This window comes from Rhinatrema bivittatum, chromosome 9 (genome assembly GCF_901001135.1).
Source record: "Rhinatrema bivittatum chromosome 9, aRhiBiv1.1, whole genome shotgun sequence".
Classification (NCBI taxonomy): domain Eukaryota; kingdom Metazoa; phylum Chordata; class Amphibia; order Gymnophiona; family Rhinatrematidae; genus Rhinatrema; species Rhinatrema bivittatum.
The window spans coordinates 211,865,486-211,880,260 of NC_042623.1; the positions used below are offsets into that span (position 1 = coordinate 211,865,486).

The 14,775-nt window shown below is 42.2% G+C and overlaps 1 protein-coding gene across 3 annotated transcripts in view; it reads left to right on the forward strand.

Annotated features, from left to right (window-relative positions):
- The first annotated feature begins 303 nt into the window (after window positions 1-303).
- EIF2A (eukaryotic translation initiation factor 2A) overlaps window positions 304-14,775 on the forward strand; it is a 222,529-nt gene continuing 208,057 nt past the window's right edge. The window contains exons 1-3 of one of the 3 annotated variants that reach the window (XM_029615567.1): window positions 304-486; window positions 1,123-1,192; window positions 1,737-1,811. In XM_029615567.1, coding sequence (XP_029471427.1) covers window positions 1,153-1,192; window positions 1,737-1,811 — 115 coding nt within the window. In that variant the 5' untranslated portion in view covers window positions 304-486; window positions 1,123-1,152. Of the gene's footprint in view, window positions 487-606; window positions 692-1,122; window positions 1,193-1,736; window positions 1,812-14,775 lie in introns of those variants that run through there. The other 2 variants (XM_029615566.1, XM_029615565.1) reach the window with 2 other exon arrangements.

Consider the following 14,775-nt stretch of genomic DNA (forward strand, 5'->3'; position numbering starts at 1 on the left):
TAAATTTAAAAAACCAATACAATTTTGTATTTTGACTTTCTTGTTTAAGCAATAAGTGGAACAATAAACAGGTCACCATAACTGTACAGCTAAGAGGATAAGAAGGGACTTCCCCGAGCTCATTGCTCGGATCCTTTCTCGGGTTTTAGGGTAGAAGCAAATGACCAATTTCTAAGAAGATATCGTGGAAAATTCTCACACGCTGGGCACAAACCTTATGTCATCATATTTCTCAACAAGACAGAAAACAATTCCCTTAAACACAGACTGGACATCCTGAGGCACAGTAGCTACCACTGCCGCCTGATTACAGAATCTGCACACCCGGCACGTTGCGCTCTACAACTGAGGGCGGAGGAATTCTCAGCTGACGCGTCTCTCAATGGAGACGTTTTTCTTCCGGGGCTCCAGTATTGAACTTTGACCCTATGGAGCGTGGAAATTCTTTCCGGTCCAAGATGGCGCCTCGCAGTCCGCTTTTGGCAGGTGGGTTTGAGTTACTGAAAGCGGTCGAGCACTTTGAAGTGCGAGGAGACATTTCATGGGAGAATAGTTTAAGTGGCATTGAAGTTAAAATATTATTGGTACAAGTGGGCCGTGGCCAGTAGAAGATGCAAGTGGATGCGCAAGTTTTGCTTTATATATGTTAGAAGTTTCCCTTCCGACAAGAGTCCCGTTAACATCGTTTCCGGTTGGCACATTCATTGAAGTTAAAGGCTAAATAAAACTTCAGGTTTACAAACCATAAAACTATCTAGAGCATTGTTTGCATATTGCGTAGGAAATGGGGTCAAATTAAAATTGTCAGTCGGCAGCTTTCAAATGCGGGATACATTTTTCAGATTTTGCATGAATTAAGTAGACATGCTTTATTTTCGTTTAAGTTTGCCGGGTAGTCGCTTCCGTTTGAGACACTTCAGAACAACTTTCAAAAAATAGAGGGTACACTAGTATTGTTATTACTACACAGTTAAAGTGAAATAAACTAATACATTGCATTACACCAAGAAGCAGTAGTATAACTAAGAATGGACCTCACGTCTTTTCATTAGGATTATCTGGAGAATAATCACCAAATGCATGCTTTTTACTACTCTAGTTTCTGTTCTTTCTCTTCCTCAGTCCGGGGATCTGAGGGGATTTACATGGTAAATGGCCCCCCAAGTTTTGCAGAGCATGAAGCATTCCCAAGGTAACTTTATTATTGTTTGCTATTAAGTTATGTTGTATCATTAGTAGTTATTATATTACTTTGTATAAAATGTTTTGTTGTATTGTTTATTTATTGAATTGTATCATGCTTTGAGACCCAAATTAAATGGGTAATACATTTACTGTTTACAGTTTTTCTTGCATGATTTGTTTTAAATACCGAGGAATAAGTTCTGGCTATTGAGTATGCAGCATTATTATTTAAAATGCCTTTGTTGCAGAAAGAGTTCCTGTGCATGTTCAAGGAGTTGTGGAAAAGGTGTGTTTGTACTGTAAACACTTTAATCAGGATATGCAACCGTAGGTTTGCTGTCCAAGGGAGCAGATTCAGACTATTTTACTTGGCTGTGTGTTTCAGGTTAGCAAATTAAGCCTTATAGCACTGCTCAGAAGATACTTGTATTGCTCTAGTATATCTGCAAACTGACTGCTGAAGTAATTTTCCACATTAGTTAGCTTTTTCTAATAGATTCAGAATTATGCAGTTTATTAAAGTATTGGTAATGCATTTGCTGTCTTTTTAGAGATTCCAAGAAAAACTGCAAAGTTTCTACTTTCAGTAAGGATGGAATCTTGTTTGCTTGGTCTAATGGAGAAAAGTAAGTGCACGTTACAATACTTAGGAATGTGTCTGTGCAAAACTGTGCACATATGATTTATTTGTATGTGCACAGTTATTTATTTATATAAATATGGTACTGGATGCCAATGCACTGTACAATTTAATACTTCAGTCAGATTTCATCACGTTTTTAGTTTATTTTGCCTAATAAACAACTTTCCCACAAACTATACGCATAAATTCTGCGCCAAGAACCATACAAAAATTTTATAATGCCATCGTACTAGACATTACCGGTCTTCAGACCTTCTTTTTATTTAATCATTTGCCAAAAAATTTTTTTTTGAGGCAATTTTTTTTAAATGCATATAAAAACTTATGAGTTCATGCCCCATCCCGACACGCGTTTCGAAACCACTGTTTCTGCATTAGGGGGTGATTACACAAACATAAGCTGTATCTCTCAGTTACATTCATGACGGTGTTAGTGAAACATGACCACATTTGATGGCATTATAGAATTTTTGTATGGTTCTTGGTGCAAAATTTGTGTATGGTTTGTGAGAAAGTTGTTTCTTAGACTATTTTTGAAATTTCCCTTTAGGATTCATGCTATTTTTTGTTGAATGGTTTAGTTTATTTTACATCACTGTCCTTTGATTACTGTGAAAACGGAAATCTCCCTGAGGGTGAAAAAATGACAGGACAAAGGACTAACAGAAGATTGATGTGACCACTAGGCAAGTAGGCCCCTATTTGAGAAAGGGATCAGGGTAACATAGGTTTAATTTATCTTCTTTTTGACATGAGAAATTGTGTACATGATACTCCCATAGGTTCATGCAATTTAGGGATTGAGACTGTCTGTTATCTATAAAAAGAAGACTTCACTAAAGACAGAGAGTAGTGCTTCTTCTGAGCATCTAGACAGAGAGAACTGCTGCGACTTTGTACCTCCCAAAGGTACCTGCATTGCTTATAGGTATGAAATAAAAAATTGATATTTGTTTCTACAAATTTTGATATGGTATCCTTGTGTCTGTGGAGAAGCGCTTTAAGCGTGTTTGGCACTTAACATTACTCATGTTTTTAGTTTTACTGTGTGTCACTGTCCTTTGGTTATTTGTCCTTTGGTTATTTTTTTTTGCCATGTACTTATCAGCTTGGCCCTTGTCATAGAATAGTTGAATTAGGTCTTACCTGCTAATTGGCTTTCCTTGAGTCCTGCAGGCCAGTAACCTGTGGAATTCTCCTTCCCACCAGCAGATAGGGGCAGAGTGCAAAAGCTTCATCTCTGACGTCATTACTATAAAGGCTGGCCAAGCAAAGGGGAAGTCAGTAGGCTTTTGCCAAAGCATGGCTTGTTACTTGTATTCCTATATCTCTTTTTTTTTTTTTTTTTTTTTTTTTTTTAGTTTAAGGAGACTTAGCTCGTTACCCAGCCAGCTCCTTTGTCTGTCTTGTCCTCTCCAGGGGGGGGGGGGGGCATTTTACCTGGTATTATAGGACACTGGTTCCCTATTTTCTGCAATAAGGGATCCAGGACACATCACAAAACGAAAGATAATGGTAAGTGGAGAACAGTCTGCCTTCGCATTCAGCTGTTCTCCCTTGTTTCTTATGTTTTAACTTACTTATCAAACTCTGTACCTTTATTCACTTACCTGTTTATTCTTTTCTTATGGGCGGGATCTAGTCTGGTCTGTCAGGACTTGAGGGAAGCCAATTTAGCAGGTAAGACCTAATCAAACCTTCCTCTTCATCCTGCCAGACCAGTAACCTGTGGGATATACCTAAGCTGTACTTGCCCCAGGTGGGATCCCTTGTGCTACTTCCAAGACCCCCAATACCAAAACTCAACTCCCTCCTTTCATGAAGATGTATTCTATAGTGTTTTGTAAAAGTGTGGACAGACTACCACGTGGCTGCCCTGCAAATGTCTCTAGATGTCACTGCTCTGTATTCTGCCCAAGGCGCTGCTTGTGCTCTTGTAGAATGCATCTTTAGCCCTTCCAGTACTGGTTTGTTCTTCATTATATAGGCTGTTGCTATTGTTTCCTTAATCCATCTTACAATTGAGACTTTGGAAGCTGTCTGCCCCTTTCCGGGTCCTGTGAACAAGATAAATAGAGTGTCTGACTTCCTAAAGTCATTGATCACTTCCAGGTATTTTAAGAGGCACCTGCAAACATCTAGGAATCTCAAATCTGTTTTTTCCTATGCATTCTGCCTTCCTAAATCCAGGAAGAGAAATGGGCTGATTGAGATGAATTCTGATACCATCTTAGGTAGCCCTCTCTCTACCCATCTAATTATCACTTTTTCCTTTGAAAAGGATAAGTATGGATCCCTGCAGGACAGTGCTTGCAACTCTGAGATCCTTCTGGCTGAACACAGGGCCACTAACATTGCTGTCTTTAGTGTTAGGTCTTTCAAGGATACCTCCATGATGGGCTCCAAAGGTGCTCTGACTAGAGTCTTTAGTACCAAGTTCAGGTCCCATGGCGGTAGTATGACCTTCCAAGGAGATCTCGCCTGCTTTACTCCCCTGAGGAAGCGTACCACATCTATGTTGGCAACCAGCGATATTCCTCTGCAGTGTGTTAATTGCTAGCTCTTTGTCTAGCCCTTCCTGTAGACACTGCAGGATTGAAGCAATTCCTGCTTTCATTGGGGCCAGCCCTCTACTTTTACATCAGGATTTGAAAACTGCCCAAATGTGACTAATATGTGAAGGAGGTGGACTTCTTTCTACCCTTTAGTAGTGTCGTGATTACTTGGGCCGAGTACCCTCTTCTGTTAAACTTTCTCCTTTCAATAGCCAGGCTGTAAGAGAATTTTTACGAATGCCATTACTATTGGCCCCTGTTTAAGGAGTGCTGCTATCCCTTTGAATGAAATCAGCTTTGCCTCCTTCAGTCTTATTAGATCTGCGTACCATGGACGTCTGGCACTATCAGGACTGCTCAGACTGGGTATTGAGAAATCTTCCTGACCACCTTGCTTATCGGCCAGGGGGGGGGAAAATATATGACAATTGATTGCTGGCCAGGGTTAGGACAGTGCGTCCACTCCCCTGCATCCCTTTTCTTTCCTTCAGGTGAAGAACCGGCTGGCCTTGGTATCTCATTTTGTTGCCATTAAATCCCACTGTGTGGTGCCCCATGCACCCCTTATGAGCGCGAACACCTCCTCTGACAGCTCCCATTCTCCTGGGTTTAGATTCCGTCGACTGAGGAAATCTGCCTGCAAATTGTCCACTCCTGCTATGTGCACTGCAGAGAAATCTAAGAAATGCCTCTCTTGCTAGGGCTGCTAGGCCACTGCTGTGGCATTGACCAAGAAGGCTTGGACTGCTTTGTTCCTTAACTGGGACTGAAAATGGCCTAGGGCCAACCTGATTGCTCTTAACTCTAATACGTTTGTGTAACTTAGAACTGTTTGATGTGGCCAGGACCCCTGAGTGTGTGCTCCCCACCCCCGATGACTCATGTCTGTGGTTACTATTGTCCACTGTGGGGATTCCAAAGGGGCTCCTCCTTCACTATATCAGTGGCAGACTTTTGTCATACTGCTGACTTTGTGGTGACCAGTTGTACAATAGGTGCACCTGAAGAGGGCACATGTGTGCTCTCACCCATGGCACTACCCAATTACTGCTGCCATGGAGCCCAGGACCTGTAGATTTCTCTATACATATGGGAATGGGGCTTGTGACAAGGCCTGCACTTGCTCCTGTAACTTCCCAATCCCTCTGTCTGTTGGATATACTGTCCCTAACTTGGTGTTTAAAAGTACTCTTAAGTACACTAGCATCTGAGGCGGTTGAAACTGGCTCTTTGCCCTGTTCACCATCCAGACCAGTTTTTCTCTGTGGCCTGTCTGCCTTCCTGCAGGGAGTCTGCTCTTATTATCCAGTCATCCAGGTAAGGGTGCACTTTGACCCCTTCCTTCCTTAAGAAGGTCGCCACAACTACCATCACCTTTGTAAAGGTCCTTGGGGCCATGGCCAGTCCAAAGGGGAATGCCCTGAACTGGTAATGCTGACCGGCTATCTCTAAGCGTAAGTAATGCTGGAAATCTCTCCTGATGGGAATGTGAAAATATGCTTCTGACAGATCTAGGCTGCCAGGAATTCTCTTATTCTTCAGCTGCCTTTACTGTAGCCAGTGATTCCATGTGGAAATGGGAAACTACCAAGGCCCTGTTTACTTGCTTTAGGTCCAGCAGTGGCCAAAAGCTTCCTTCCTTCTTTGGTCCTAGGAAATAAATGGAGGATATCCCCATGACTTCCTGACCGGGCAGTACCAGGATAATGACTTGCAGCTGTCTAACCTAACGTCTGTATGACTGCGTCTCTCCAGCTTGCCTTGTATGGGGAGGAAATGAAGAAATCTTGTAAGGGGAATCTTAATTCTGGGTTATATCCTTATTATATCCAGGACCTTTGTTGTTTTGGCCCACTCCTGATCAAAGATCTGTAACCTGCTCCCTACCTGGGGAGTCATGGAGGGGGCCTGCTTCCCATCATTGTGCGGTTTTGTTTCTAAGGTGGGCTCTGGGGTTCCCTTCCTATGGAAATCTTCTATTCCCCCAAAAGGGCTGAGATCTGCCTGGGATCCTGACTAGGCGAGAGATCTGGCCTCTACTGCCCCTCTGTCCCTGGACCACTGTTTCCAGTTGCCTCCCCTCACAAAGCCTCTGGACCTTTCTTCCAGTAGCCTTTGGGGCCCCGAATCTACCCAGTCTTTGACCATCCTCTTTAGGTCTTCTCCAAACAGGAACCTCCCCTTAAAAGGTAGCTTCCCTAACCTGGTCTTGGACGCTGAATCTGCCACCCAATTCTTGAGCCATAAAAGACCTCTAACCATGACCTCTGTTGCTGCTAACTTCGCTGAAACTCTTATAAGGTCATACATAGAATCTGCAATAAAGGCTGTCTCTGATTCCAGTAGGCCCGGTCCTGCATCTTTGGGACACTGGATCTCTTGTTGAGACTAGATTAGAAAGTCCCTGGCTACATAACCTCTACAAATAGCTGCCTGGAGGGCCATGGATGAAGGCTCAAAACCTTTTTTTTTAGTAACGTTTCCACTTTCCTGTCCTGAGGGTCTTTCAGGGCTGCTCCACTTTCTACTGGTATAGTAGGTTTCTTTGCTGTTGCTGAGATTGCCACATCTACTCTAGGCAGATCTAGAAGCCTATCCTTATCCTCTATTCTATTAGATACAGCCTCTGGAGCTTTAGGGATCCAAGATGGCTGCTGCAGAGCTCACCATGTGAGCACGGATTTTTTCTATTCTTGTCTTGGACAAATTTTTTCTGTCTGCAATGTTGCATTCGGCCCAAAAATGGCAGGCAAAAGAACAGACTTACCCTGCAGGCCCTCTAGACTCCCCCATTTCGGGACCCATGGATGCTCACATTTAGCAGGGACACCAATCGGAAGTATCATCCTTGGGGAAGGAGGTAGTATCGGAGTTGCCAGCCGCCTTCCTGGACTTGTCGACATTCTTATCCCCGATCGGTAAGGTTCCTCCGGCGAACCCGGCAGTCTCCAGAGATCACTATCTCCTGCCGGAAGGGGCTAATGCTGGTGATGCTGATGCTCTGCAACCTGGCGCGGGGTCAGGACTCCCTGAGAGCCCTGGAGGAGCTGCTGGAGAGGGCTCCGATGTGGGTTTAGCCAGCCCACTCCTCACTGGAGATTTTTCGGTTCTGAGTCCTTTGAATACATTTTTAGGTTCTGACTATGGTAAGACCTCAGCTGGAACCTCTATCACTACCCAGTTGAATCCCATTGTTGAACGGATTAATATTGTTGAAAATCAACTTTCTTCTTTGGAAAAACTAAAAGTTTCTATTCAAAAAGATATAGCAGAAGTTTAAACAGAGTTTGAAGTTTTCCCAAGATCAAATGATAAAGGAACATTTTTTACTTCAGTATAAAATTGAGAGTTTGGAAAATGTCATCCGTGGAAGAAACCTTTGTATCATTAACTTCCCCAGACTTCCTCATATTACTGCAAAAGATATATTAAAAAAAATATTTAGTGGAACATCTTAAGGTTCGTGAGGCGGCGGTTCCTCCCATTTCTAAATCATTTTATCTCCCCCCATTTAAGAAGAAACAAACACAAGAAGGAGCACAAGGTATAGATGTGTTAACATGTAACTTGGACATATCCTTATTTTTGGAAACCTCGGATACTGCTCTTGTACACCTTTGCTTTTGAATTTGATTGTGACTGGATTCTGAGACTTTTTTTTCAAACATTGTCTTGAGCCCTTTTTTCATACTGAGTGTATCCACATGTTGCCTGGCAGTCACAGGTGTCAGTTTTTTTTAATGAGACCCAGGGTTTTGCAGATCGAGGCAATATTTGTTTTGAAATTTCCGTGCAAATGCCTTATCAAATATAAGGGCCTGTCATATGTTTTTTAAATTCCTTCTCAGTTATCTTATTTTGTTTTTTTTTGTTTTGGGTTTTTTTTTGTGGTAAACCTGTGCCTCAGTCTGGGGGTTCTGATTTAACTCAGCCCATTTCTCCTTCAGAAGGTTGAGTACCTTACTTATAGGATTATAGTTCCTGCTATATTAATAATGCTCTTTAACAATTTTTTCTCAAATGGTTTTTCTTGTAATGTTTCAAAACTGGATCCCTTATTATGGACTTATAGATGTGAAGGGATATACAACTTTTTTCTTTTTTTGTATTGAATTATAATTTCTTTCCACTTTTTCTTTTTCTATTTCAAGATTGTATTTCTTGAATATATTTATTTATTTATTTTTAATTTTTATATACCGAAGTTCTAGTAGGGACTACAAATCACTCCGGTTTACATAAAACGAAGAACTGCTCAACAGATAGCGGAGCTTTACATGGAACAGTATAACAAATGGAACAGTATAACTGGTTGACAATTTAACATAGTGCTAAATAAAGTGATAATATTTTAACTGGTAATAAATAAAGAAATATAATATTTTATATAAGAAGTATAACTATTTAACGTAGCAATAAATATAAATATAAGCAATGCCTAATATATATATGAAATAAAGTGAATTTTTGAGCTCAAAGATAATTGTCCAGTTGCAGATTCTTAAAAGTAGTACTTTATACAGTGTCCATAGTTAAGGGATGGAAGTCTGTCAGTCATAGTACGATTAAGCGTCTGGGAAAGCTTGTTGGAAGAGAAAAGTTTTCAGTCTTTTTTTGAATTCTTGATAACTGGGTTCTAGTCTAAGATCTGGGGGAAGCATGTTCCACTGGTGTGGGCCTGCTGAAGATAGCGCTCGTTTGCTCAATGATGATTTTATTTGCGGAGCATGCAGTGTTCCTCTGTATGCGCTTCTGATTGGTCTGGAGGAAGTGTGCGGTTGGAGTTGAGAGCTTAATGTGATGGGGGCTAGATTGTTTGTCGCTTTGTGGATGATAGTGAGTACCTTATAGAGTATCCTTTGTTTAATGGGGAGCCAATGTAAGCTCCGAAGGATTGGGGTGATATGGTCTTTTTTGTTAGTGCTAGTTAGAATTCTAGCCGCTGAATTCTGAACCATCTGTAATGGCTTGATAGTGTTGGCGGGAATACCTAGTAGCAGGGAGTTGCAGTAGTCGAGCTTGGAAAGAATGATGGATTGCAGTACTAGCCTGAAGTCTGAGAAGTGAAGGAGGGGTTTAAGTTTTTTAAGGACTTGCAGTTTGTAAAAGCAGTCCTTTGTAGTATTGTTTGCGAACTTTTTTAGGTTTAGATGATTATCTAGCCATGCTCCAAGGTCTCTGACGTCAGATGAGAACGAGTTGTTTGTGTTAGGTAGAGAAAGGCTGGAAGAGATTGTGGTGGATCCTGGGAGACAATGAGCATTTCGGTTTTATTAGCATTTAATACTAAGTTAAGGCTTGAGAGTAGGTTTTTGATGGGCTGTAGGCATTCGTTCCAGTACGTGATGGTTTTTTGAAGGGATTCTGTGATCGGAAGGAGGATTTGTATGTCGTCTGCATAGAGGGTAATGGGTAAGCTTAAGGTTTGAGAGTAGATGGCAGAGAGGGAGGAGGTAGATATTTATATATTTGAAAATATATAAATAATTACAAAAAAATTAGATAAAGCTTCTGCATAGTTCTATGGCTTCTAAGCCTAGACTCTGGGATCTCCCAGTCCGCTGTCAGCATATCCTGGATTACTTGTTAGATTTATTTATTTGTTGGTTTTTATATACCGATATTCGTCGGAACATCATGCCGGTTTACATTGTAACAAATTAACAAGAGTAAAATATAATAAACGGGGAAGGGGGAGCAGCAATAAAGGAGGAGAGAGGACAGCAGTAGGAAGGATAGGGAAAGAGAGAAATTCGATAGGAACATTTGAAGAATATAAATTAACAATAGACAATATGTACAGGTGGGCTGGTAGGTACCAGACCATTGATGGCAGTGAAAGGGAGAGGTGGGGGGGGAGGGAGGGACAGGGTAGGATAAGCTTAGAGTGGAGGAGGGGAACTTATAACACAGTATTTAGGAGTCTTTGCTAGGGGGGAGAAAGAGGAGAGGCAGATAGGAGGAAGGGGAGAGAGAGTGGGCTAAGGGGTTGGAGTGTGAGGTTTCTTAATCCCTGTTTCATTCTATCTTTGGGCTTTTCCTCTTTCAGATATAGGATCTGCGAGACTAGTATTTAAGGCCCCCAGCTCATCTGCCCTAAACAAACGCACAGCCGAGTTCCTAGCCTCTGATTCTTCCTCACCTGAAGAGCCGCCCTCCTCCTTGAACCACCCCTGGGGTTCCATCTCGGGACTCCAATCTTCCTAGCCTGAAAGAGGCTTGGACTTTTCCCCTGAAGAAGGAGCATTATTCTACTTATCTTTCATCTGGAGATAGGCTTTGTGCATAGCCAGGCCGAAGTCCGAAGGAAAACTCAAAATCCTCCCCCCCCCAGGGGTTCTAGTCGCTGATGCTGCTTGCCTGGGGCTGCCCCACCCTCCGAAGCTGCGGAGGAATGCCTTGACCGCCCTGAAACTCAATTGGCCCAGCCCCGTCCCCTTCCTCTACTGGGGCCTGCTTTTCGCCATCACAGTTGTGGCAGAAAGAGCCAGCGACGCTAGGGACCTGCGATTTACTTTTGCTGAAAAATTGGGGAAAAAACAGAATTTTACTACCATCATAGCAGAGCTCTTTCATTTTGCGATATGCATTAAGAATTCTTACTCTGTCCGTGTAGTTGAGAAACTTGGCGATAACTGGAGAAACTTGATGAAAACTTGCCTGGGCCAATTTTGATCAGGACCTCCTGCACCGGTTCTATGGCCCTGTTCAGCTGTATTGCTCTTTCCGTTAAATCCAGAGTAAGGGCTTCAGGCAGCCATTTTTCACAGAGGGAGATCAGAGCTTCTGCGTGAACTGATTCAGGAACTCCCATGATTTAGAGATTATTCCGCCTGCCCCAATTCTCTAAATAATCTCATTTTTCTTCAAGCACTGCCTTTTCCCCCTTTAAATCGGATTAACAACTTTCCAGCGTTGCTGATCTCTATTTATGGTCAAACATTTTAGTCTGAGTTGTATTGAGCGCATTTCCATAGATATTTACCATGTCTTTTAACTCATTGATTGATTGAATTTTATGTAATTAGGCAGGGCAGCAGTGACATTTCTTTCTATGCTAGACCCCGCTTCCTACACCATTTTGTCTTCAGGCCTGACCCTTTATCCATACCCATCCTTCTAAAACGCTCGTCATATCAGCAGACAGCTTTACCACCCAATTGTCCATGAAATCTGCAACTGAGATAGTATTTCAATTTGAAATATAAATGAAATTAACACAAATTAGCAAAGGTTTTGCCATTGATCCCTAGGGAGCTGGACTTGGAAGTGGCTCCTCAGCGTGACGTCATCGCTCTCCCTCCCCCTGGGTGGTGGGGATTTCTAAGTGTGAACATGAGAGAGAGATGAGATTGTGCTGGAGTGTGTGCCTGTGAGAGCCCACGTGATTGAGAAAGTAAGAGGAGATGGCCAATGATGGGGGGAAAGGAAGGGAGAGAGAATTGGAAGGAGGGATAGAGATGGATTAAGATGTGAGAGGGAGCAGAACTGAATCCAAGGGAGAACTACTCCCCCCACCTCTATCCAGGTCCTTCCCCTCATCTCCTGATTCTGTATTTGTTACCTCACTTCCCGCTCTCCCCGATTCATTTCACAATACCCATTCCTTTCTCAATCTTCTTTTCTTCTGCCCATTTCTAGTCCTCTTTCCCTCTTCCCACCCCTGAGATCCCTTCCCTGTACTGATGGCTGTCTCTCTCCTTCTACTGCAGTGACACCCAAGATCTCTTTTTGCCATCAAAAAACCCCAAATAAAATTATACAGATTCATTCAAGATTGGAAAACTTTATAAATGTTATATGGTAAAATAACATTTACACAAATATGAAAAAATTGCCTCAGAGTTTTCTAACTCTTGCCTTGGAATCTGTCCCAGAGCTGCTGCTGCAGGAAACACGAGGGGTTCTATGTACAGGTACAACAATCCCCTACCTCAAACAACTTAAAATCTATACGGGTACCTGCAGCAACAGGAGATCAAGTGACTTGTCCTGAGGCCTTTTTTGTACAATAATGGATGACTTTGTGAAGTCCATAGCTTGCCAGGTTGAATGCATTTTAGGACCCAGCTGCTAATTTTCCTTAGTCGTCATTGCTGTTATACATTAGAAAAAAAAAAGAGAACTCCTGATGTTTGGTGCTCCTGCGGTTTGAGAGTTTAGGCAGGTGCTTAGAAGTGACTAGAGCACTCTGCTGGCTTAACAGCTTGTATGTTCTGTACTGGAACTCAAGGTTTTTTTCATTTGAAATTACTTAAAAATAAAAGTGGAGTTAGTGAACCTTGTCAGTAGGGCAGCTTTAGTGAAAAATATTTGAATGTAAAAGGTCTCTTCTTATCCAGTACTAATAAAACGTAGGGTCGATGTAACTCCTTTTGTCCCAAATGGATCCAAGCTTACTTACCAACTTTTTATTCTATTTTTATGCAAGTTCAGAACTTTTTGACACAAACAGCTTGTCACAGAAATTAAGGCTACACAACAACTTCAAATATAAAAGAAAAAAAGTAGCAATAAAGAACTATATATAGTTGAACAGCCCATTGATACAAAGAAATATGGGAGGGCCAAGGATCAAAAATGAGCAAAAAAGATCAGGCAATGTGAAAAAGAAATAGAGAGAGAGAGAGAGAACATCCAATAATCATTATAAATGACAACCATGGTTAGCTGACTATTCACAGGTGATTTGTGAGAACCCAAAAAAAAACCTCAAATGAGATGGTTCAAAGTATACATATCTGACATTATTAATTTTCAAAATACATTTTTGTATGGATAGCATTCAATGAACTTTGCCCCCAAATCCAGGGCTTCCTGGTGCATAACTAGAAATGTTTTCCTCCAGTCCTGTGAAGATTAAATAATGTCCGGGTATATCCATACCTTCTGTCCATAATACAATATATTCTTATTATGAAGAAAAAGCCTCAATATTAAATCTCTATCCTGAGGAAAAATAAAACTAACAGACAATGTACCTCTGCTCACTACTTGACTTTCTCCTGAATTCTCCAATAAGAATTAAAAATCTTATTAAATCATAACCGACAGCAGCACATTGAAAATTCACCCAAGATAAACCCTCCCTTTTCTCAGTGGACAATAGGTATATTTTAGCAATTGGTGGAGATGCTTCAGGGGAAATTTTCAAAATGTTCTGACATATTTTTTTTAAACTGCTCCAGTGGTGAGACAAGATTTAAACTTGGAAAATTCAGTTTTTCCATCTTCTTTGTATGAAGCAAGGCTCCCTGAACCAAGCCAGGCTGGAAATACTACATCTGGGTGGCCCGCTCATCCAAGTCTTTCAGTTTACTGAGTCTTCAGTCACCTTACAAAAGGATAATTTGAATATGCCTGTGGATATCCATGGTAGCAGAAACTAATGAGGAAATAGATTTTTCCAAGGATACCAGGGCCACCCATACTGAATCTTAATGTTTTTAGCAAGGGTTTAACCAAATTAACCTGGTGGATAGTGCTTACCAGCCCTTCCTCATTGGAAATCCCCAAACATTTGCAGTTCCAGAAAGTTCCTCTCCAAACTCAGGTGTAGATGCCAGGGCAGGCGAATCCCCAAATCCATCTCCTCTGAGGCTCAGTGTTCTCCTGGCAGCAGCACTCTCTCTGCTGGACTTCTTCAGCTCTCACGGCTCCAGGAGGGGGGACAGTCCCAGCAACCATTGTCTGGCCCGACGCCAGTTCCATCTGTCCCCACACCGGCTCAGTCCCACCCAGCAAGTTGCAGCATGGAGGGGGGGGGGGTGTGGTTCAGAGCTCCAATGCTTCAAAGATGTTTGTAAGTCCAGTAGTAATACCGCTTGCTCTATAGCAGTTACTGCAACGGAACCGGCGTCTGGAGAAAGTTCTGATGTTGGGGTGTGGAACCCATCTATGCGTTGCTGAACTGGGCCAGACAAGGGGGTAGCCGGGATAACCTCCCTTAGTCTCCCTCTTCTCTTCATTTGAGACATTTTGAAGTAATTAGATAAATCAGCAAGGACGGAGCTCTACAGGCCACGTCTTTCAGTCGGACGCCCTACCAATTTTAAGAGATATGGGCTGTTATTCCTTGGGGAAGGATGTATTTGGCATGCAGGAGATCTTTTAGAAGGGGAGACACTTTATTATTCAGTTCCAAGGCACCCAGTGTCCTGCAGCAGCTCTGGAATAGATTCAGTGGCAAGGCTGAGACAATTCTGAGGCACAATCTTGCAAGTTTGCAGACATTTGCATATAATTGTATGTGCAAAGAGCGAATTTGACAGCTGAGGGGGGAGGGGTAGAGAAGAGAGAGTTGGGGAGGGGCGAGGAGAAATAGTTGAGTAGGGGGAACAGTGGGTGGGAATAATGCTGAAGGCTGGCAGGAGAGTTGGAAGTCAGCAGCAG